Source organism: Melozone crissalis, unplaced genomic scaffold, assembly GCF_028551555.1.
Source record: "Melozone crissalis strain CALT ecotype California unplaced genomic scaffold, PUWL_Pcris_2 ptg000041l_1, whole genome shotgun sequence".
NCBI lineage: Eukaryota > Metazoa > Chordata > Aves > Passeriformes > Passerellidae > Melozone > Melozone crissalis.
Window position 1 is genome coordinate 6209605 of NW_026535819.1, and position 24812 is coordinate 6234416.

Here is a 24812-nt window from a genome sequence, read left to right on the forward strand (position 1 = left end):
TCTCCATTGTTCTTAACAATCAAAACCATATTTGCTATTTACGTTTCCTTCAAAAGCAGAATAACTTTAATGAAGCATCCACAAACAGAGCTCATGGAATCCACAAACATCTGGCAGGGGTTGCATTCATGTTTCCACTCTGAATTGAATTACATCCCTTCTGTGAGCTGGGATAGACAGAGGGTAATGGCTGAAATTACAGTTGGGGGATCATTTCCCCATCCTGAGTAAAGCAAGAGCCTGAATCACAGGAGCAAGTAAGCAAACATAGGATGCTGTGTGCCTGGAATATCTTCTGACAGTAGGAAGAGAAGGAAAATGTGAATGAGAGAGATTTGAACCAGAAATCCTCCAGGCAGGAGATCTGCTTGTTCTTACAATACTGACTTTCCTGCATCAGATCCACTGAAATCTGTAAAATTTCACAGCAAAGCCCAGGTTTGTCCTTCCTGCTGGGGATCTCAGAAAGCACATCTCTCTGCCTCACAAATTCTGCATGGATGAAATCACTGCAGTGCTCAAACACCACCAGATCTCCACCAGAGCCCAGCCCAGCAAGGGGAGCTGAGAGCAGGAGCTCCAGCAGCAGATCCAGAGGCTCAGTCCTTGCTGGTCGAGCTTCAGGCAGAGTTTTGCCCAGTACTGGTGTCCTTAGGGCAAGACCAACTCCTTAATGCTCCCTTTTCCCCAGGAACTGCCTCCTTCCTGCCTCAATGCTCTGCACATCCTGAGGTGACTTTTGCAGGCACTGCAGCCTGTCAGGGTACAGCCACTGCTGCATTCCTGTTTGCAGGGCTGGGATGCACTCTGAGGTCTGTGGAGGCATCTCCAGAGGGAGGGAGTGGCACAGGACCTGCTGGGTGAACATCTGGAGAGGAAATGTAAAGCCAGGCCATGCAGCTGAAGGTCTCTGCTGCAGGATGTGCCATTCTGAGCATGGACAGTGCTGGTGGCAGCTGATGGTCCACAGGATTTCTCTGGAGGGTTTGACACCAGGCAACCTCCTGTCCCGGGAGCTGAATCCAGCTGTCCTTGTGGGCTGGGGACTGGAGGCCAGCATGGATGTCAGAAGCTGAAGAAGGTTTATGTGAGGGAACCTTGGACAACCCCAGAGCCAGACACTGCAGTGCCTGTGCCTGCTGGAAGGAGAAGGACAAGGATGGGGATGGATCCCTGGCTGGCAGCTGGGAGGAGGCAGTTCCTAGACTCCTTCTCTGTCAGTGCAAACATTAAAGGCACTGGCAAAAGCACCTGATCCCCTGAGAGGACCTACCTCTCCACAGCCCTCACATCAGTAGGTGTTTTCTGTTCAGCCTGGATCCATCAGAAGGCGTTTCCTGCTCAGCCCTGGGCTGCAGTTTTACCTTGGGGTATTTTCCACCATCCATTCAGAGCCTGCCATGAAGGAACACCTCCAGTTTCTCATCCAACATGATCATGGATGTCCCAGAGAGCCCAGTTAATCCTGCTGGGCAGAACAGAGGAACTACACTCCCTTTGCAAGTGACCTGGGCAGGGAACTCCATGGCCCTTCCCACCAAGGAGCACAGAGGAATGGGAGATTTTCCTTAAAAGATGAACCCTGCTAAACATCTGCCAAGTTTGGATGTTACTGGCATCCTTCTAGATGTGATTTTAAAGTTTAGAGCAGTTCCAGGGTACATAACTCTATGGTTATAAAGCTTCCCAGCTGGTTATTCCATTTTCTTTTGCTGGTCCCTATTTGAAGAAAACATTCACTCTGGCATGGGGAAACACAAAATTGTTGGCTGTCCTGAATCCCCCAAGCAGAAGTTGCAGGAGAAGCAGAGAGTGGGAGTAGGTAAAACGTATAGTTTACTCCAGTGTGTGCCTTTGAAAATGAAACAAGGAAACAGATCCTTGGGGGAGAAATGCAAAATATGTTGTTGTTGGGGCCTTCAGCAGAACTCATGTGTGCTGGCTATTAATACTTTGTAAAGCAGCTGGACAAGGAAAAACAACCCAAAGCAGGGATGCTGCTGCAATAAATATCCCATTGGAGAAGAAAGACTGAAGAACTCAGTGGGAAGGGGGCTGGATGTCACAGGCAGGAAAACAAGCAGCTTTGGCAGGTCTGGAGGTCACTGTCCTGTCAGCTGTCACCCAGAGAGAGCAGGGAGAGCCACACAGGAACTGACTGTGGGTGTCTGTGAGCTCTTTATGGAGGGAAATGGGAACTCACAGCCCTGCCAGGGGTGCCAGGCAGTGGCACCCAGCATGGGCTGTTCTTGCCAGGAGGGTGAGGAGTCACCTGTGCTCACAGGGTGGTACTCTGAGGTGTGTACACATCAAATCAGGGCTGGAAAAAAGTCCTTAGAAAGGCACAGGACACATTTATAATTTGATCTACTGACAATGCAAGGCACACCTTCCTCACATGCCTGTGGAGCCCTGCTGGAGGTGTCAGTCCTGTGGGACTGCAGGGGAACACATGGGTAGAACAGCCCAGCTCTATTTCTGTCAGCCTTGCCTCTCAATTCTATGTCATGACATAACATTTTCTCCTTCATCTGCCTCTGGTTATATCACAACACTTCATATCTCAGCTACTTTTTCTCCCACAGCAACAAAGGCACCTTTTCTGCTTTTCTACCTGCACCCTTTCCCACAATTTCAGACAACTAAATCATCACCAGAAGCATCCATAAACTGTGTTTTGATATGGCAGATAGCTGGAAAAGACAGTCTGGACCACGTCCATGATAACCTCTACTCTGGGCACCCCTCTGCCCTTACACATCTTTTACATCCTCTTCCCTGGTAAGATTTGTTCAAGGACCTTTATGATCAGCAGCAGAAACGTGTCTGGGGAGGTGCTGTCCAACTTCTGCTCATCTTCACACCCCCAGACCAAACCAGCAGATTATTTTTCCAATTTTTGGAAGAGGAGAAAGCTCAGTGCTTACCCTGCGACCTTTCATCCCTCGGACCCCTGGTGCACCCCGGGCTCCTGCTGGACCCTGCAAGGGGAAAAGGACACAAAATGAGGAAGGCAGCAGCTTTGGTAGGACCCTACATTCCCATATGATCTGCAGGGGGCTCAGATGCAGACCCTTGATCAGCAGATTGGTTCATTAAACACTCGCTAAAAACATCACCATTTTCACTTGCCTATAAATGGCTTTTTTTTTGTCTTTGGATTGTGAATATTTAGGCCAAAGATCCTGGCTGAGGTTTGCATGCTTAATGACCTGCAGGCTGTTATCTGTGTCAGTGGTGTGATGTGAAGAGAAGTTGAACATCCAGAATCCTTTCTGAATCTATTAAAAGCAGCTGTTTCTCAGCATCTGTTCAAAAATAATAATAATAACCAGGATCTGGTTTTTAGATGTCCAAATACAAAATCAGACACCTCATCTTGAGTATCCAAGTTTGATCTTTTCAGCCAAATACTGACTTTATCTTTAAGTAACTGTTGCCCTGTTAATGCTGCATAAATATTGATACTGGCAGATAGATACTAATTTAATGTGATGTTGGTGTTGTGGGTGATCCTGTTCTTACAATTACAGAAGAATTTCAGGTTTTCTTTTAATCTGGATTTGTACACACATGATTCATTGATGTGCATACAGAAAATGCAGAAAGCCAGTTTTTTTTCCCTGCTAGAATGTTTATCAGAGTAAAAAATTAAAGGATATATTTATTTAACAGTATTTAGTTCTGTATCACAGCTTTTAAACCTGATATTAAAGTTAGTGCCTTTCTGCTGTCAGAAAAGAAAACCTCAAAATGACACATTCACTCCTTGCTCTCAAACATTCCACATCAGTTTGGCTTTTACATGTTAATAGCTTTTACCAACTGTCAGCCCTGCAAACTCCACCACAGATCAGAACAGAACTGGACTGTGATCTTCCTGCTGCTCCTACAACTGCCATTTATGAGGATTCTGCTTTTGTGCATGGTGTGTAAGTTCAGGACACAAATGCTGAGCTGTTCTCACTCAGGATGGAAAAGGCAGCTGAGTGTAACTGTGTTTGTGATCACAGAACATCTCAGTTTGGGTAGTGAGGACAGTGGTGACTGGCACAGGCAGTGCATGTGTCACAGGCCTGTTTTATAGAGATTTTTATGATAACCATGTGCTGAAATGAAATCCTTAGCTGGTATTTGGAATCTCCTATGGAAGTCTCAGCCTATCCCAAACAGCTTATGAAAGTCCAAGGACAGAAACATTCATTGTGATGGCAATAGCTAGATACCCTGCTGGAATTCCAATGAACTGTTTAGGATGAGATAAGTGACCTTAAATATTCCTATATATAGACATTATTTCCAAAACTGTATATAAACAGAAAAAATGCACCATAATGGTGAGTAAGAAGAGGAAAAAGGAATTCACAAACCTCAGGAAGCTGAAACCAGGCAAAGGGCAAAGTTTCCTACCATTGACTTTGCTCCCCATTTCCAGTCATTTTTGAAATTATCAGCCATCATTGCTAAGGCTCATTCAAAGATTTTAACAGTTTAGGACAAACAACAACTGCATGCCTCAGGTCTGGCTTGAAAGGCAAGCAAGGAATGTTTGGTGGAAAAACAGCTGGAGTTAATGAGTGGGGATTTGATATTAGGAGATTATTTGATTTACTGGCTCTGTGGGGAAGTTTGGCTTATTGAATTATGACTTTTTAAAATGCATTTGTGGAGCAAACATTTTGCTTGGACGAAATTGTTATTTGCCTGCAGGAGAGGAGGGAACTGAAGGAAGCAGAAGGACCTGGGGATGGCCTCAGCTCCCAGAGCTTTGCTGAGAGGTTTTGGTATCTCCACCTGCATCTGATGCCTCAGCTCTTTCTATTGTTATGCCCCAGTGGAGACAGACAAAATTTGGCTTCACTTGAAGGTACATTTAGTGGTGCATGGGATGGTGCTCAGGGCAGAAACAGCCTCAGCCACGGGTGCTCACAGGCCTGGAGCAGGAGGGAGCCCAGAGCTCCAGCTGTCCCCAAATAATGTGGCAGCTAATGATGGGAATTGTTAAAAATGAGACATCTACAGATATGCAGCTGCCTCTAGGCTTCTGTCAACAGCAAGTGCTGCCATGAGGGGTCACAGAGCAGCTCAGAGCTGGGGGCTGTGGGTGGTATTGTGCGGCTTTTATTGCAAGGACCTGGCTGGTGCCACATTCCTGCTCTCCAGGCAGAGATGGGCCACCCTGAGGTGCTGCTTGAGCTCAGATTTTCTCTATTCCTCACCTGCACTCACTTGTTACTGCACAGTCAGTGCCCAGCTGCCTGCAGCCAGTGCACCCAGAGCATCCTGGAGCTCCTGGCAGTGGCACAGCTGACCCTGATTTGGAGGCCACACCTTTGGCACTTCTGGGCATTTCACTGCTGTGATCTTCCTCCCTGCTACCAGCACTGTGGGAATTCACACACTGAGCAAAATCCATTCCCTGCACCCACCCAGGGCTGCCTTTTTGTTGGCTCCAGCAGCTCTTGTGCTGCCGGGAGAGCCTGAACTACATCTAAGGAACATCTGTGGGAAACTGGAGCCAGGCTGGAATCTGCCTCCATGGCCATTGCACGCTCCAGCCACAGCTGCAGTGTGCCAGATGAGCCTGGCCAGATGGAGGGGCTGTCTGGGGGAGCTGCTCTGCTGCTCCTCTCATGCCAGCAGGGCTTTGACCAGGCAGGATGGTCACGCTGCATGCTGTGGTCACTGTGATAAATCACCATGATAAATCACTGTGATACATCACTAGATCACATAGCACCACACTGCCAGCCATTCCCAGCAAAGAACACCTTGAACTAGGGAGCTTGTGTCCTGCCAAAAGATTGAGGCTGGATTGTGACTTTTGCATCCCTCCTTAGGAATATAAAATTTTTAAGTAAGCACTGTGGTTTTTTTGTGTCTCTTTCCATGTCCCATCCCTCTCCCCATATCTCTGGTTTGTATCAAACTCAAGTAAACTGGAATACAGTTGCTTGGCTTAGCCCATGCATGCCCAGGATGTGGTGTTACTTACTGTTGGTCCAGGGATCCCAGGAAATCCCACTCCTCCTGGCATCCCAGGGTGCCCCTAAAAGGGAAGGCAGAACAACATGCCTGCTGTGAATGTCCACAATCTGCACAGACTTTCTTCCTCCCAGTGGGAAGACAGGAAAAATGGCATTGTTGGCTGCTGGCAAGGTCAGGCAGAGCTGATATTTGTCAGGGTAAAATTGCTCAGGGGCAGAAGGAAATGGCCAGGCTGTCACTAGCCCAGCTCCAACCCAGCCAGTGATATCAGCAGCAAGATTTTCTGAACAGCCCAGAAGAGAATGGGCTGAATTAATACAAAAATATATCTTTGGGTCTTGTACTGTAGTAGACAGGAAACAAGTGTCAGAGAAGACAAGATCCAGCTGAGGCCCCCACTGTGAAATTCCTAAATGTAGTTCTCTAAAAGGCAGAGCACAGCAAGGCACAGTGACTGTGCTGCCCAAGCATTTCCAGCTGCCCTGGTCAGTTTGGACAGATCCTTGTTGGTGGGCACTGTCTGTTCTAGAGCCAGGATGGTTGGGAACAGGCAGCCCTTCAGCTCCTGGTTGTCCCCATTTGACACTGCAGGCCCTCAGCTGATGGAGCCACAGAACACACCTCAAACTGCTGGGAAAACTGCTGGACTCAGCTGCTGGGGAGACACCTCAATATCCACTCACTCAAATGCCCATTCCCATCCCCACAGACAGGGGAGGAAATTGCAGCTGTTGCCATGAAACTCAAAGACAGGAGAAGCTGCACCCTTGGCTAGGACAGACAGAGAGGGGGCAGCAAGAGTGAGAGGATGCAGACTTACTCCTTACCATCGACCCCTTGACTCCTGGAGGGCCTGGAGGTCCCACTGGGCCACGGTCACCCTAGGAGAGAGACACAGGGAGAGTGATCTAGAGCAATGAAACAGCTAAAACAATCCACAAATTCACGTCTATGCCATCAGCTTTCTACCAGAAATGGTTCCAGTATTGCTCTCTTTCCATCCATCTCATCAGAGTAATGGGAGAATAAGGATTAACTAATTCTCCACATTCCAAGAGAGGGGACTTTACTGTTGCCATCAAAAGCACCAAGGTATGGAGGAAACAGGCAGATCACCTTCAATTCCAAACCCAAGGAAATCTCCAGCCCTGCCCGCCCAAGGCACGACATGTCTGCTCTGCAGTACCACAATCCCTACACGTGCTGGCATTTTCAGAGCCATGGATTTGAAGTCTGCTGTCACAAGGCCCTGCTGAGAGCAGGGAATCCAGCTGGAAAAAACCAGAGATGCTGCCTGGTGCTTGCAGAGGAGACTGTGGGTGTTTGGGGTAACTCCCTGTCCTGTGGCTCTTACTGAGACCACAGTGCCAGCAGCAATGACCTGGAGGTCTGATTTATGAGAGGCTTGGAGCTGGATGACTCCCCAGCCCACCCTAAAGATAGGATCCCTTCTAAAACAAGCAGTTAAAGAACTTAATGTACCAAAACATCACTTATTCATTGCTAAAGTCTTCCTTATCCCCTCATGCAGACCATCTCACTTTCCATGAGTATTTCCTTGGTAGAAGACAAGAGGGTCAAGCCCCACCAGCACCACCACAACCTGCTGATGTGAGGTGATGACACAAAGCTGTGGCTTTAGCACTGGGACATCAACAGCTCCTTTGGGAGATGGTGGCAATTCCCACACAACTGTCTGTAGTCTCCCTGCAGCCCGAGGGGTGCGCTGGGAATTAGGTGTGTTAGGTTTGGGATGAGGAAGGAGGAATTAGCAAATGCTGCCAATTAGTTTACGCCCAAAATCTGACCTACCTTCCAACAGCACAAAGTGTAAGGGGAAATATTTTCTGGGCCCTAAGGAGCTTATTAAAAACAAACCCCAGAGTTTGTGTTGTCACCAGTTGGCCCTGGTAAACCAATGTACAGATTTTTTTTCTCCCTGAATGGATGGATTTTATTAAATGTGTATTAACTGTATTGTTCTCTTTGATAATCTTTGGATTCTACTGGCTACAGTCTTAACTTTTGCAGCTCTCAGGATGGAGATTGCTGACTCAGCTATGTCTAATGAAAGCATATTTCCCACTTCATTTAGCTCACAAGAGCGTAGTAAGCTGTAGGATACTATGCCAACTGGAGGCCTGGTTGAGGTTTTGATTTGATGATAGCTATTTCTATCATCCCTAAATTTGTCCTGGTAGAGAAGCCTGATGGAAATCCCAGCTGTGCTTAGGATCTCCAAGGGCAAATTTTCAAAGGACAGCCTGGGTTTGCCTTGACACTGATGTAACATCATCACATTACAGAGCTGATCTGGAAGTTGAGGAGACTTCATGTGGTCAAGGTTTTGGCATGGAAAGCACAGGGACAAATGTGAATTTCATTGAATGGAGGAAAAGATCTTCCCATGTCTCCTGCATGGCAAACACCTTATTCTTCATTCAATTCAGGGCTGCAGCTGCCAATGAGACAGCTCACTCAGGCACCAATTTTCTGTGTAACCACCCTGGACACATCACTCTTTATTCTCTAAAACACAGCCCACATCATGTCACTCTTTTCAGTTCTTGTGAGCTTTGACAGCTTGGACTGAGACTGACTCTGCTACTGCCCCACCAGGGCCCACAGGACAGAAAGGCCTTTCCAAAGGCTGCTGTGGACAGACAATAAAATGGATCTGCAGCAAACACAGTATAACTGTCACAGAGTCTTTACATCATTACCCAGAGGACAGGGCTTGAAGCAATAAAAGTGAGAAAGAGAGCACTGATGTGTGGAATGCATCGTTTTATGCTCCTCGCTATCTTTACAGCCGCGCTGCGAATAATTAAAGCACCAATGAAAACCAGCAGCGTGCGAGTGAGGTACAATGAGTGACACACATGATTTGTCTTTGGGAGCTGCCTCTGAATAAAAGTTTACACTCTAATAGAAAACAAATTAACGTCCTTTTACGTTTTTAATGTGAAATAAAGCCCTTTTCATTCCCCTGGAAGAGGTTTGTGTCTGTAGTGTACACAAGAGGGCACCAGCCATGACTGCGCCCAAAGCAACCAGGGCAGCCAGATGGGATGGTCCTCACCAGATAAAAAGGGAAATATTTGGACCAGCTTTCATGGATGTCTGCACTCTTGCACACCTGAGAAATTGCTGAGACCTCCTGTTCAATGCAGGCTCAGCCCTGGTCCTGTGTGACCCCCCTGGGAACCCAGAGGACACCTCTGCAGAAATCTGTAACCTCAATCCCATGGACTCCTCCCATGACCAGCAACACAGGGCTGATGGATCCCTCATTCCCATAAAAACCAGAGCTGACCGTTAAATACAAATTCCCTGGCATATTATGAATGAGGAAAGTTAATTTTTCAAAGAATATTTGACAGCATCTCCCTGGAGGGCAGCACATATTAATTCCTGAATGAGAAGTGGATGATTTTGGCCTGGTCTTAGTCTAGCTCAGACACCCTGGACGTGCTTCATTCCCAGCTGGGTGTTGCACTCACATCACAACTTAAATCTCCACAACCCTTCTCCCACCCCAGCCTCCGTATCCTGCAAAAATTACAACAATTTCATTGCAAGCAATCTTACCTTTTCTCCTGCTATTCCAGGCTCCCCCACTGGACCAATGAAACCCATGAGACCCTGAGGAAAGAGAAGAGCACAGCTAATTTTCAGGTTTTATTTGCTGAGAAAGTAAACAGTTCCTTTGGTCCACCTTGCTGATTGCAATAGCACAGCATCCCTCATCTAATGCTCAGTAATTCCTACTGGCTACCAGAGCGGATGGAGTTGCTCCCGGCCATGGGAATGTCTAACTCCACAGCTGGTTCTGCTTTAGGGGCCAGCTGGAACAGCAGCACCAGGATCTGCAAGAACCACAACACACAGAGAAGTGGATGAGTGAAGGAAGGAAGGCTGAGTCCATAGTGAGGCTTTGTTCTGTGAGCTTTCCCCAAAAAAGCTTCCCCAGGAGCTCCTGGGTTGCACAGAGACAGAGACTCAGCATCATTTTAGCAGCTGGACTGGGAAAGCTTCTTCTGGGTTAATCCAAGCTGTCTCAGCCCTTTGTGCAGACTAATTTTGCCCTGGATAGTGTTGTGCTGGTGGGATGCCAGTAGGAAATAAAGGTTCCTGCAGCCAGAGAGGCCAGCAGGGCAGTGGATCTCGCACACCACTCAGAAACCATCTTGGAACAAACCTCCAGCCTAAGCTCAGGGTTTAACAATGTTCAGGATAATGAAGAGGCAAACAGAGCTGCTTTTAATTAGGAAGATGGAAACAGATGCAATCTCAAGAGAAGATTCCTGAGAATTAAGATAAAGCAACCTCCCTACCAGCCCCAGTGGTTTCTGGCTCTGGAGATGCAAGGGGCTGTCCCCTCTGCCACTGCAGGCACTCGTCTCCTCTGTGCCATGGTGGAAATACCAACCAGCCATGGGACGACAGCTACAAAGAGAAAAGCTCCACTATCCTGTGGGGGTGTCACCAACCTTTCTGAAGTGGTCTGTGCTTTGAAATGGCCTTTGTGTCAGAAGCTGAGGCAGTCCTGGAGCACAGGATTGTCATCGCGGCCAGGCTGCACTGACCAGACATCCACGGCAAGCAGAGCTGGACTCAGCACAGATTGCCCAGTGCAGGAATCAACTGGAGAGCAGAAAACTGTGCAACATCTGCCTGTGCAAGGTTGCCACTGGGTGGCATTGCTGAAGGCTGCTGGATCAATGGTCCTTTCAATAAGACACAAGTGCAGGTACACAACTGCATCCAGTTCCTGAATTTTTCCAACAGCCCAAAGCCACGAAGAAGGCAAAGGTTATGGCAGAGAATGGCAAAGCAATGAGATGCAACAGGGAAATGCATTGCTAGGCAAAAATAGACAATAAAGGAAGAAGAAATACATCTCTTGTTCATTTCCAATTTCTTGGAAAACCACAAAACTCTTTCTCACTCTCCTGGGAATATGGTCTTTAAAAAATTTCTGGTTCCTTAGGCCAGTCCCTGCAGAAGAGGGATCCTTTCTCTGCAGAAAGTGTTGGTCCCATTCAGAACAAGACTGTTTCAAACTCCCTTCCAGGGGGTTCAGCATATCCAAGTTCAGGCTTGAAGCCCAATCTTCAAACCCACTGTTCATGGCAGCATCCACCCTAAAAAGCCTCTCAGGAATCTGGGTCCTGAAGCCAGGTGTACTGGTGATGCTTCTCAAGTTGCTGCTTTGCAGAGGGGTTTGCAGGGATCTGAGCACACCAAGAGCCCCCAACACCCTCCTGTAGACCTCCCTTGCTGTCACAGATGTGCTGCTTGTTATGGCAGCTGGTGGAGAAACCTGCTGGCATGGCCAACACTGGTCCTGCTGTACAGATGGGAGGGAAGGAGAACACAGCCAACATTTCAGCCCAAACCCAGGGAGAATTCTGCCTGTGCTGGTGCACTGTGGGATGCGCAGGGGAAGATGTCACTGCTCCCCACGACAAAGGAGCATCCCATGGTGTGAACGTGAGATGCGGAGCTAGGACCCTGGAGCTTCCAGCACAGTAGCTCTGCAGTGTTTGCAGCCAGCACTGTCTGCTCTGGGCTAAATTAACCGACATTGCTGTGTCTGCAAGCAGACACAAATCGAGATAGATATGTCTACGCCAAATAAATCTCAGTAATTTATCAGGAGTATAAGAAAAAACAGGGGAAGATTGGGTAATGATGTTCCTCACTGGCCAAAATGGGATAGATACTAAAGGCGAGGAGATTTAGGTTTTAAGACAGAAAGATTTAGGTTTTAAGAACCAGAAGAGCTGCCAATGGCAAATGTTTAATCAAAGCAGACATGAATTGTGGTCATTACACTAAAATGGCTGCGGCACAACATATTTTTCTCAGGGTTGAAAAGAGGGCCTGCACCAAGCAGGGCTCTGGGCAGTGTGTGTAAGGATGCACGTGAAGTCCCAGCAGCAGTGGCTGCCCGGATAAAGGCCCACACTATACAGGAAAGAATGTAAAACATTTATATTAGACAGGAGTTCACCATGTCGCTCGTGATTCACTCTGCTGTACTCCCCAGCCAAGGGCATGGCGGAAAAGGGATGGAGATTGTTAAAAAGTTGCTGGAGGCTTGTGGAGGGGGGGAGGCAAGGAAAGGAGGGGGGACTGGTGGGTTGTAATTCCTAACTCCTGTCTCGCTTTCCCCATTTATTGTCCAGCCCTGTCATAATTAAGCCCCCCCTCTTGGCTGCACCAACAGAGAGCAAGTCAGCACTGAGGGCTTGCATAAATCAGAGCCCATTTGGGAGGGAGAAGCAGCCCAGCATGAGCAGGGTCTCCCAGGGACAGGCCCGCTGGTGGCTCCCAGCGGGAACCTCTGTGTGTGACTGGTTCACCAGAACTCAAAACAAAACAAACCACGCACAAAGGGAAGGGACGGGAGGGAGTAAATGTACAATCCTCCCATTCAGATGAAAGAAAGGGAAAGTAAAACAGTAAATATCGCGGTTTATAGACAGGAGGACGCTCTGACCCGCAAAGAACAGCCATGTGGTTTAACCCTCTGTGCACCGGGCTCAGCCCGGCCCTGGGGCTGGGTTGGGTTTCCACCATCCTGGGAGTGAGGGGAGGGAAGGTGGAGAGGTGCTGTGGAAACACCACAGTGCCTGAAAATCCCTGAGTGAGATGTCTGGAGGTCAGAGACGCCCTGGAGGAGAAGGTGAAGGGTTGGAAAGGAGCAGTGCTAACATGTGGGAAACACCAGAGCAGTTCCTGTTCCATTCTTGGTGACCCTCTTGACCTTGGCCAAGAAAATCAGGACATCCTCACCTGCAAACCTGACATTGCAGCCCCTCTCCTTTGGAAGGGGAAAGGCATGAAAGACATGGTGCCATTGTGTCGGCAATGGGGAGAGATGGGGAGACTGATTTGGTGATCAGAATCCATTGTCCTTTGACAAATGATCTTAGAATACCGATATTGAGACAAAATACTTTGATTTAAAGGAGAAGAGAAGGGCCTTGGCTGCTCCTCCCGGCACAGAGTGATGGGTACATGGCTGACCCTGACACAGCCCTGTGAGTGAGCAGAGCTGTCACTTTTGTCCAGGGGAAGGGACTCAAACAGCTGCTCGTGCTGGGACAGGACCTCCCAATCCCATTAAAGACATGAGGCAATTGGAGCCTCTTTCAGCTGGCACAACTCTTCACTGGGATTTTCTAGCACCAAGCAGGGGCTCCCTGGGATGGCAGCACCTTCCTGCCTGCTCCAGGCTGTTGCTTCTCCCACAGGGCTCTCTGACCTTCAGCATGGACATTTTGGTGACATTCTCCCGCTATGCATTCCCTAGCTCAGGGACACAAAGGGTGGTGGCTTCCCTGGCCAAGGGCCTTGCATTCCTCTTCATATCCTTCTGACTCCATCTCCAGGCAAGGAAGGGTTAACCCACACATTTCCAGGGTACTGGGGCGCCTGGCAGCTGGAATCCTTCCAGCACAGGGAGACAACAAGCATCTCATGAATGATCTTCCCCAGTCTGTGTCCTTGCAATGGAAAAACAACACATCAGGGGCTGCCCTATGCCTTAAAACCTCATTTTTCAAGGAGAGCTCAAGTATCACCGGAAACCTCACAGAAACTCCCGTGTTTTCCTAAACAGATGTCCCTAAGAAAGGGGAGAAATCTCCAGTGAGATGGATGGCTGCTCTCTTCTTATGCTGTTATGCTGAGATTTTCTGCTCTGAGAAAAACCATTTGTCAGGCAGAGCAGCAGGACTGAGAAGTGTGATGTTTTCCACCCTTGCTGTGGAATAGAAAACATCAGGGTCTCCACAAGAGAAAACAGGGTGAGGTGGTGGTGTCTTCAGTGCCAAGGGCTCAGCAAAAATCCAACCCAGCCCCAACACCAACTGCTGAAGTTTAAGTGGAGGGAGGGAGGAAGGAAACCCCAATGCTCCAGCATCGTCCAGTGGAGATGTGAGGGCAGAGGAAGTTATTTCTCATTACTCTGGTGAGACATTTTTGCTCTAATTACTTGACTGGTTCAGAAATGGAAATTTTCTGGGAGATATTTCTAGACAGAGACTAATTGCCTAAGAATAACACAGGCAGCTTTCCTACCACTGTGCTGGTTTCAGTGTCAGCAGAGGCCAGCTGTGTTTTCTTTTCGATGAACAGTGCCTACAGTTCTCATCCAAGGTCAGTCCTGAGGGAAGTTAAAGAATAATAATCCTAATGATGCTTTGCCCTTCAAGGACAATGTCTGGTGAAGGATCTCAAAGCACTTCTAAATACTCATTTTTAACACAGGTCCACAGGTGCCACTTCAGAACAGGAGGCACTGGGCTGAGGTCTGCTCAGGGCTGTCTCACACCTCCCACAGAAGGGGAAACTGAGGCACAAAGCACTGGGAAGTGTTTTGTGCAGAATCTGATAAAGCTGCAAGTAGAACTCAGATGTGGGGAACTTTGCTCCTTCAGTAGTTGCTCTTCAAGGAGCAAATTAACAACCATGTCACAGAAATGGCTCTAATTTCCAAAGAGAAGTAACCACCTTTGATAGATACAGAGGCTGGTATCAGACTGCTGGTACTGAAAAGGATCCACCTTGACTTTTGTAGACTTGCTTGGTCAGAAACCCTTTGAAGAAGTGACCCAAAGAAGAACCAGAGAGGCTGACAAGCTAAACCAAAGCAAACCAAGCTGACCATCCAGCAGGGAAAGTGTTGGGAAGGACAGCAGTGGTGGGAAGCAGCACCCACAGTGCCAGGGCCAGCTGCCACAGCCACTTTGGTGTGGTCATGCAGGAACACACAGAATTGGTTGGAGGCTCTGTGGCTTCATTTTCAGGGCTGTTGGTGGACAAGTTTGTTGGTTTCAATCACAGAGATGTGGGAAAAATGGTTGCTTTTTCCTTGATGCCTGTGGTTCCCCCAAAGCCTACAGGGATTGTGCATGTCCTGGGTTATGCCAGCAGAATGCTTTCCATGGGATTGCAACAAAATGCAGCTCAGTGCCTCTCTTCCCAGGGTCTGGTTTCTTCAGCTGCTATCTCCTCTACTGCCCAGAAAATGTGGGGGAAGTGAAAGCAACATAGCACCCAAAGCAGAGAATCCTATCATTAAAACCTGGAACCTGGAGCACCAGGGCTGTGGGCAGATTTGAGGTGGCCACAAATGTCTGGTCACTGCTCTCTGAGCATCCAGGACATGTTGTACAGAGGAGATCATCAAGGAGACAAGGAAAATGAGAGATTTACCTGCTCACCAACTTTCCCAGGTCGGCCACGGTTTCCTGGCTCACCCTGCAGGACAAGGAGACAAAGGCACACGGGTTACTGGGTGCTGCCAACCAGACCCTGGGCACAGCCTGGCTCTTTGTACCCATTATTTGGGCTGCAAAGTGTGAATTGGGGAAAATCAGTGAGAAACAACATCTTATAAAGCCAACTGTGACTTGGAGGAAGAAAGGACTTTCTTACTTAGGCAAAGTAAGAACACTATTGACACAAACATGGAACAAACATTTGCTGTTCTGGAGTGAAATGCCCCAAAAGCTGGTCCTGCTGTAGTAAAATAACCTTCAGGGAACCACATTGAAACATAAGATATCTATGGTATAGGCCCAGCCTAGTCCTGGCTACTTTATCCCAAAGTTTTACAAAGCATAAGAAGGAAAGACAACCCAAATATTCCCAGGCAATGCTGCACCCTGATTCTGTTGTAAAACCTCAGACGGGCACACGTTACTGTCACATGGAGCACCCACAGGAAAACCACAGCAAGAACCCATGTGAGATAACTCCTAGTGCAGGAAGAAGGAGTTCAGAGCATGAAAATGATGAAGGAGAAAGCAGGAGGAGAAGAATTGCACACCCAGCAGGGCCCAGGGCAGCTGTGGCAGGCAATCACAGTGCCCTGCATGGGCCAGCCAGGCTCACCAGCAACCAGCACTGTCTCCAGGACAGCAGCTGTATTTTCTCACTAGGCAGACACTCCAGATGTGCTGCCAGAGCACATTTTTGCTATTGACTGTTTGAAGAGGTTGTTTTTGTTGGGTTTTCTCTTCCCTTTCGAGTGTGGGTTTGTGGACTGCATTGCCCTGGGATGGCTCCTGCTGATAATTAGGCAGCAAAGATAGGAATGATGTGCATTGTTTTAGAACAAAACCATGGAGAAGCAACGGAAAATGAAGTGATGATGGAGGGAGAAGTTGGTTAATATTAAAAGAGGAAAACATTTGTTTATAATAGCTTAAAAAATGCACCATCATTCTTTTTGAAGAAAGAAGCAGAAGCTGAGACCCCAAAATTCTGAGAAAAAGAGGAACCCTCAGTTCTCTTGCTCTCTTTGGAATGAATACTTGGGAGAGTGGTCAAGGTGAGAAAAGACATTTCCCTCTTCCTTTCCTCCCTTCTACCCAGTGCTTTCCTGATCAGGAACAAACTCTTTTCTTACCTTTGGACCATTGGGACCAGGAGTTCCTGGAAATCCCTTCCGACCAGACCGACCCTGAAATACATGGAAAAACCATAAACATCAAAAGCTTGCAGCTGCTTTGCTCACAGGTGCTGCTTACATGCTTGTAAAATAAAATAGAAACATAAACCATTCATTTTCTGATCTACCTACTACCAATTTTTGGGATATTTTACTATCCTGAGGTGACAATTATGTACAGACCCATTACAAAGTCCTGAGCTGGCAAGCTTACAGATATGAAAATATTCTTTTTGCTTCTTCTAGCTGTGTTTCTGTGATACATCACAGAGGTCAAAAGGACTCTCTCTGACTGTTCAGTTTGTTTTTTTTTTTTTTACTTTTTCCTCTACTCATTGAAAAATACTATAAATTAAGGAAGAAACACAAGGGCTGGTTATGGAGATGGTTTCCAATCAATGTCATTTATCTTGAGGATGAACTGTTTAAACATTAGAGAGTTTTTCAAGGTTTGAGACTCCAGGAAAGTCATAAACTCAACACCCTGTGCAAGGCACTTCCTGGACTTTCAGCCATCCTGGATCAAGCAATCAATCAAGCCCTGGACAAGACAATAATTCATAGCAGGGCAGATTAACTTCCCAAACCAGGAGGGTGGAAGCTTTTGGAGAATTTAACTACAATTCCATTGCAAGGTCATCAGTGCTGTCAATAACTGAGTGAATAAATGAATGGAACCTACCTCTGGACCAGGGACTCCTGGTGGTCCTAAAGGGCCTTCATCTCCCTGAGGTGAAAAGAAATTAAAATAAAAGGCAAAGCAGTGACAAAATTTGGACTCACCATGCAGCAAGAATGAAATGCCTGCAGTATGAGCAGCAGCTAAACACAGGCTGTGTGTTCAGCTGTCACATTTTAACAGCTGAGCCCTTCTCTATCTTAGAGCAGCCTCTGAGGTTTCTCAGGGAAAAAAGATCTCAAGTCAAGCCCTGCCAGTAAAAGCCATCCAAAATGTGACCAAGGGAACACCAGTTGATTTGGTCTGTGATGAGCTGGACTTGGCCACTGGGGTACCCTGGACATGTTGCCATAACTCTGCTTCATTTGATTTGGCAGGGATGTGAATGCTATAGAGTTCACTTTTTCTCTCTTCCCCCCCAAAAAAGCATGCTCCAAAATTTCCCACAGAACCACTTGGCAACTGTGTGAACGTTTCCCTTTTGCTTTCAGCTGAGACTACACATGCTGCAGAATGGAGCTATCACAAAATCTCACACAGCAATTGGACTCGCTCCTCTCCCTTGGCTCCACGCCAATTTCTAATGTGATAGGATCAGATCTACAGTTTCTAAGAGACCTTCAATTAAGCTTCACAAAAATCATCTCAAGTGTCCAAACCCAACTGCCAAGAGAGGAATTAAAAGCGCCCTTGGCAGCCCCAGCCTGGCTGCTCTCATTTGGGTGGGCAGCCCTGGTAATGAAGGGGCACTGGCAGGCTGAGGGTGGGACTGGGGGTCAGGAACCCAGCTCCAAGGGCACAGACAAGCCACCCACAATATGCCCCATTTCCAGAGGGATCCAATTCAATTCAGAGCCCTGACCCAGTGCCCTGGGTGAGCGCGGTGGTGAGAGAACAGTGCTGTGCTCTGCTGCACACGCTGAGCCCTGCAGCACAGCTCACACCAAACTCCATGTCTATGTCTTTGGGCTCACTTTTACACTCAATAACTAGAGCAAATTGAAGGCAGCTTGGTCACGCCTGCCTGAACCTGGAATGCAGGGCTTCGATTCCCTTTGTATTTTGGCTGGAATATTTTTTTCTTCCCCCCTATTTCACTGCAAATAAATGAGCTAATTTGCATTAATCCCATTTAGAGAACAAGCAGAAGAGTTCCCAGAAAAAGTTAAGAATTATTAGTGCTATTAAAACGAGCTCCTGCCCATGCGTGTGCTCAGTATTATTTACACAATGTCTCGTGACTCTGGACAAACAGCTTACACTGGCCTGAGTGAGAGGAAATTACACCAATGTCACTGGAGTTCCAACAGGATAAACAGGGAACCCAGACATTCTCTGCTGCTCCCATCATGTACAATTAAATCAGTGACAATTGTTCCCTTCCTAATGACTGCAAGGGCAATGATGCTTCAGGTTCTGAGGTGAAATTGTGGTGCTGGGCAAATGAAGTTCTGCAGAGCAGCAATTCCCATTTCCCTCTCTTTTTACAGAGGGATGTTTCTCTGTGTGAGAGGGCAGAGTCTGCAGGTCTCATGGTTGAAAAGGAACACACTTAAAAGGAGCAGAAAGCAGATGCCAGGCCAGGGCATGTCTGTGCAAGGGGATGTGCAGGGAAAAGGGCTCTGACACCCATCTGGGGGTGGGGAACAGGCTTTAAAAGCAAAGCCAAGGCAGAATTTAGGGTCAGCAGATGCCAGCAGTGGCTGGAAGCAAAGATCACAAGATCACAGGCCTTGGAGATCACACAGCTCAGGGGAAGCTCCTCTTCTGCAGGTCTCTCATCACTCACTATAAGCATCTGCTTCCAAATTCAGAGGGACCAGAGCATTTCAAACCACAAACACCGTTTCACCATACATTAATTTAGAAAATTCAGCATTATTCTTTAAATCAAACCCCCTCTGAGCTGAGGACACTCACCTCTTGTCCAGGCAGTCCTCTTGGCCCAGGTAAACCTCGTGCTCCTGGCTTTCCCTGAGAAAGAGCCAAAGGAAAAGATACTCAGAAAATAGAAACATAAGCTCAGAAGGGCAATTAAAATGAGAAAGTCTCTTTCACAGCCATGGGACATTATCCAATGTCAATTTGGTTACAGAAAAAAAAAAATCTGAAGAAAAGAAAACGCTGCACTTGGAGGCACCTCAAGCCAAACAGACCAAGCTGAGATGCTGGCCAGGACAATCTTTAGGAATCTCCTGGGCTTTCTCTCTTCCCCCCTTCCCACTACTTTGTTTTCCCTGGCTGCTCCCAACCCCACACAGAGCTGCAGTCTCTGCTCCACTCACCTTCAGACCTTCAGGACCGTTTTCTCCTGGTGGGCCAATGTCACCTGGGAAGCCCTGGAGGAAATGAGGAACAGTCAGGGTGCAAAGGTGGAACTCTGCAGAGGTGAAGCCTCTATCAGAGGTTTAGTCAGAAGCTAAAGGACAAGGTGTGTTATATGCTGTTGGGGGTCACCACAGCTTTGAGAGTGAAGGGGACACAAAGGAGCAGCTCCATCAGTTTGATGGAAGAGCAGCCTTTCCCTAACTCCCTTTAGGTCCATCTTCTTACAAGATTTATTGCAGTGAATGCCTCCCCGTCATCACACAGCTAAAAGCAGCCATTTGGGTTTTAATTAATCTTTCTGAGGCAGCCCATAACCTCTGTGCTCCCAGAAAGGAGCTGCAGCCTCGGCGACAAAGGGAAGCAGGCGAGGAATTAGGAAAGGTGCTGACACCCTCGTTAGCTGCCGTCAGCCTGGCAGGGCTCCTTCCCACCCAGCCACCCACCCATGGAGCAGGAAACAAAGGAATCCCTGCTTATATCCAATAGCAACAAAGAGGAACGATTGCTAAGTGGCAGCACTCAGCTGAGAGCCCTTCCAGACCCTGTGAAATACCAGAACGCTGATGAGGGGAAAACAGACATCAGCTGTGCTGGAAGGGGCTCTCCAGCATCTTACAGACCTCGTCTGGTCACTTAGGGAGGAGAAAAAATGATGGTGTGCTGGGGGAAGCTCATCCTGCATCTAAGATATCACTGTGACCTTTTTTTGTTAAGGGAAATAAGAGGACTTTCTACCTTAAATGGTGTTTTCAGGGGGAAAAACTGAAAAAACTCCTTCATTTTATCTATGACAAAAAGGGGAAGGAAAAACCAGGATCTCATCTTCATGAGATGTAGAATAGGTCATGAGCCCATCTTGATTCTTCCCACCCCATCACCACTCATGTGCCCTCGTATCCCAGCGGAGAAGTGAAGCCTGAGGCTGGGAGCATGTGAGAAGGAGGTGGTGGGACATACCTCAGGGCCAGGTGGTCCTGGAAAGCCAACTGGTCCTTTGTCACCAACTTTTCCCTGCAGAAATTGGAAAAACATGGGGAGAAGTGATCTGGCTGCTGGCTGTCAGGTTTCCTGTCCGTCCAGCTGGGCACAGAACCTCAGGAAGGGAGGTGAGGGAGCACAGGGTGCTTGGTCACTTACCAGGGGGCCTGCCTTCCCTCGTGCCCCAGGGACCCCAGGCAAACCCTGGCTGCCCTGAGAGAGACACATTTCTTTCAGAACACATCGAGGCATCATCAAAAAAAAATTCCAATTCCCCAGGGTCCAGCTTTGCTGCAGAATGAGGAGCATCTCCTAAAGGCTGAGCTCAGCCCTGCATGGAGCTGGGACAGCTGCACTGATGTCAGGGAGATGTTCCTGAGGACAGTCCTGAATTTAGCCCCAGAGAACACAAACTGCTGCAGTTGGCTGTGGCTCAGAGCCACGCAGGCTCCAGCACAGGGCCATGTGCAACATTTGTCAGCCACAGGCAGTATCACATTAAATCACAGGGGAGAAGTCATTTGATCAGAAGTTATACAGAGCATTAAGTGGTTCCCTGGGTCAGGGTTTAAGTTGCTGCATTGAGCAGACAAAATCTCCTGAGTCTGCAGCCTCTGGACCACACACATTCACACACATCCCCATCAATCCCATCCCTTCCAGCCTCTGCTAGGAGACACAGTCCCTACAAAAACCCCTGCAGAACTGCTTTTACTATGGTAACTATAAAATCCATATTCTGACGTGGATTTTAGAAAGGCACAGCATACCCCAAGTGGGAACTATCCAAGCAGGGGAACCTGACAGCCAATTCCAGCTCCTAGTGGAGGAACTGAGATAACTGGTGGCCACTGCTATGTGAGGGGAAAAGAACAAAGGAGAAAAGAAAAACAATTACCTTGTCTCCTTGGAAGCCAATATCTCCTGGAACACCTGCTCTTCCCTGATCACCCTGGGTACACATCACCAGAGAGTTAAAACAGGCAACAGCAACAGCCAAAATGCCCAGGTTGGTGCTCAGAAGGTGCAAAAGGCTCAACAGCAGCTTCACTCAGAACTGAGCTGCTGGCAAGCTGCAGATCACACTGAACACAGCAATAACCCTGAACAAAGTGTGGATTGCCCAGCTTGATTCTAAGGTGAGGAAGGAAACTGCAGGAGAGCAAAAACCAGGATTTCCCCAGCATTGTGTGTCTATAGGAGCTGCAAGAAGAGAGAGCACATTCCTCTGGCTAACAGGGACCATGATGGTGGTGAAGTGTTAAATTCAGCTGAACAGAAGAGCTCAGTTTTCAATGAATGAACCTTTTCTCTCACAAGGCTCTATAGAAAAGCAAACAATCCTCAGGGTTTCTGTGAGCATATCCTAGTCCTGACATCAAACATCAATCCTCTTCCATAAGAAAACAAGAGCAACTTCTGGTAATGCTTTAGTAGTACCTCCCTGCCAATCTCTGAGCTGAGATTCCCTGGGAGGGGTCAGCTGGTGCTCACTGGGATGGGAAGCCCATCACCGACAGTATTTCCTCACCAAGCTGTCTGTCTGTCCCTCATTGGACCAACATAACAGATTCTGCCTCCCTGGGCAGAAGCCAAATATCCCTGAAGGTTTTCCAAGGAGCAGTGGGCTACCTTGCTTTGGCTCTCAGCCCTGCTATGGGCAGCTCTGGACCAAATCACCTCCTGATGCCCCTTCCAGCCTCATGTGTTTAGTGATTTACTTAAACAAAGGATGAGTCAATGATGGGGCAGAGAAAGGAAAATTCTACTTGGGAAGTCAAGGGAGGAATGACTACAATAACTTGGTACAATGACAAGACCCAACAAAAATAACTGCTGGAGGAACTCTGTCCCATGAACTTGGCTCCCCAGCAAGGGAATGAGCCACTCCAGGGCTATATGTTTAAACACAGCCCACATGGAAGACATATGGAGTCCTGCAACAGAGCCAAAGTCCACAGAGAGATGTCAGAGAAAGTCCACTTCACTCCAGAAAAACCACCCACTCTCACCCATCAGAGAGCTGAAATAATTGCAACTACCTCAGTAACATGCAGGGGATAATCAAATTGTGGACGGTTCAGGTTTGAGTTAGCAAAAACTTTTCAAAGACAATTTTTCAGAAGAAAAATAATTAAGAACTATGCAGATTCAATGATGGAAACATTTCATGGATTTGTGCTAAATTTGCTTAAATGTTTTGGCAAATGTTCCCAGAACATTTCACTGAACCATCTTCAAAACAAATCTTTTACGTAGCAAAATTAAAATGTTGCTCTTAAAAATGTTAAATTGATTTTACTCATTTGGTTTTCAACCTAAAATATTTTAATTTGAGTCAAATAACCAACATTTTGTTTCATCTGAACTATTTTCCATATTTTTTTCCTTTGGCAATGCAAAATGGAAACAATCAGCTCTTTACACAGCTTCAGTTCGGAAGAAACCCAAGTATTAGAGAGAACAGAAATGGTAAAAAAGCTACTGTGTGACCCAGCTCCTTCACAGATTCCTCTCATCTTCTCTGAATTTTCTACTTATTTTATGTAGTCCAAGGCTTAAAACACTGAAATCTACTTAATTCTGGCTCCTGACTGAAGGCAGCATGAAAACAGCTTTTCTGGAAGTGACAGGTTGGCTCTGAGATTTGGCTTTATCATCAATTCTGAGGGTCAAAGAAGAAAGATTGCATTTTTTATTAAGCAATTTTCTACCCAGAGAGTACAAGTAGCCATTGAAATACTGTTTCACAAGAAATACTTGGACACTAAGTAATAACTACTAAAATAAAAGAGTTTCCTGAGCATAGCAAAACACAGGAACAAACTTTTGTTTCCAACCTTTAGGAAAAGTGGGGCATTACAGCGAAGCCAGTTTTTAAACAACTCTGAGAAATGGGCATTAGGGAGGGTAAGAAGGAAGCAGGGAAACAAAACTCATCTCTTAACCTGAGCTGGACTTCACACCAGATGTTCACATGTTATTGTGATAGCAAAATGTCAGGGCATGAACAGTCCATCCATGGCTGTCAATCTCTTAAACCAGAACTGAGCACTGGGGCATCACCTTTTACCTGCCCTGGAACTGGGACTTGGGATCTGTGTCCTTAATATGAGGGGAAAATTACAGAGGAAAGAGGTCAGGCATGTTTGTTATTAAAAACTGAGATGCTGAGATGACGAAATGAGCCTGCAAGGACTTGGTTCACAGGGCAGGAAAAGGAATGCAGGATCTGAAATTACAAACAGCCCCTGCCCATGGGATGTTGCCTGTGCTTCATGTTTCACCTATAAAAAGAAATGCAGCTTCAGACACCCCCAGGGCTTGTGTAACCCAACACAAACAGAGAGGGGCTGCAAGGGAAGGGACCAAATGCACAGCTGTGTGATGTGTTTGCATCTGGGGGATGCAGAGGAGGTTGTTGTGCAAAATCCCCTCAATTTTCCTCAAGTGGAGTCTCTGCTCCCAAGACTTCCTGCTCAGCAATGCAAAGGGAGCTAACACCACACAGCTCCAGAGGTATTTGCCTGAGCCATGTCCTCCACAAGTTACAGATGTCCTGATTCATAAAACTCTTTTGTGAGAACAAGGAGCTGGGATTTCCTCTGCTTCCTCCACCTTTCCCCTGCACTCATCACCCCACGTGGCCTTCTCAAGGCCCCTCTTGATTTCAGAGTCACACAGTAATTCCACTTCTCCCTCTCTTCCCCCTCTCCTTGCCTCCATGAAAACACAGGAATGCAAACAGAAGGATGACCTGGGTCTGCCTGTCTAGATTCTGGATAAAAGGATGTGATTTTAGCTGGAGGAGTGAGATGCTGTCCCTTATTCTGGTTCACACCTGGCCATGTGGTGTGAGGAAGTTCTCCCAGGTGGATTGAGGTGGCAGATCCAGTGACATTCCTGCTGCCTACACAATCATCCAGCCACCTTGTCACTGTTCTCAGGTTTTACCAGCATCCATCTGACTGCTGCTGACTGAAGGGATTTTTCCTCAGCTACAAAAAACCCAACCTGTACAAGGCCACGTGTTTTGGATGTGACCAAGACAGATGGGATTAATAGGAGCTTGCAGACATCCAATTAAATCTTCATCAACCCATGAAGGCAGGATGACTGCAGCCTGGAGCTTGCAGGGGAGACAGCTGGGGGGGAAGGAAAGGTTTCCTGTACCTCAGGAGTGTGAGATTGTTGGGAGGATGGATAATTCTGCACTTGGGAGTATTATAAGGATAACTCCAGAGAGAACCACAAACCATCTGGGTACTGTGACAGCAGTGGCTGGGGAAACACTGGGCATAAACAGAGCAGTGATGGAGACTGAACTGTTCAGGAAGGTTAATTTTGCTAAACAATGATTTAGATCTT

The 24812-nt window shown here is 47.4% G+C and overlaps 1 protein-coding gene across 2 annotated transcripts in view; it reads right to left on the minus strand.

Moving 5' to 3' along the window:
- LOC128941990 (collagen alpha-1(XXVII) chain-like) overlaps positions 1 to 24812 on the minus strand; it is a 145257-nt gene that overhangs the window by 49893 nt on the left and 70552 nt on the right. For both annotated transcript variants that reach the window (XM_054284130.1, XM_054284131.1), the window contains exons 17-28: positions 21343 to 21396; positions 20604 to 20657; positions 20424 to 20477; positions 19424 to 19477; positions 19059 to 19112; positions 17142 to 17186; positions 16418 to 16471; positions 15220 to 15264; positions 9580 to 9633; positions 6816 to 6869; positions 5996 to 6049; positions 2928 to 2981 (exon numbers count right to left, since the gene is read on the minus strand). In XM_054284130.1, coding sequence (XP_054140105.1) covers positions 2928 to 2981; positions 5996 to 6049; positions 6816 to 6869; positions 9580 to 9633; positions 15220 to 15264; positions 16418 to 16471; positions 17142 to 17186; positions 19059 to 19112; positions 19424 to 19477; positions 20424 to 20477; positions 20604 to 20657; positions 21343 to 21396 — 630 coding nt within the window. The remainder of the gene's footprint in view (positions 1 to 2927; positions 2982 to 5995; positions 6050 to 6815; positions 6870 to 9579; positions 9634 to 15219; positions 15265 to 16417; positions 16472 to 17141; positions 17187 to 19058; positions 19113 to 19423; positions 19478 to 20423; positions 20478 to 20603; positions 20658 to 21342; positions 21397 to 24812) is intronic.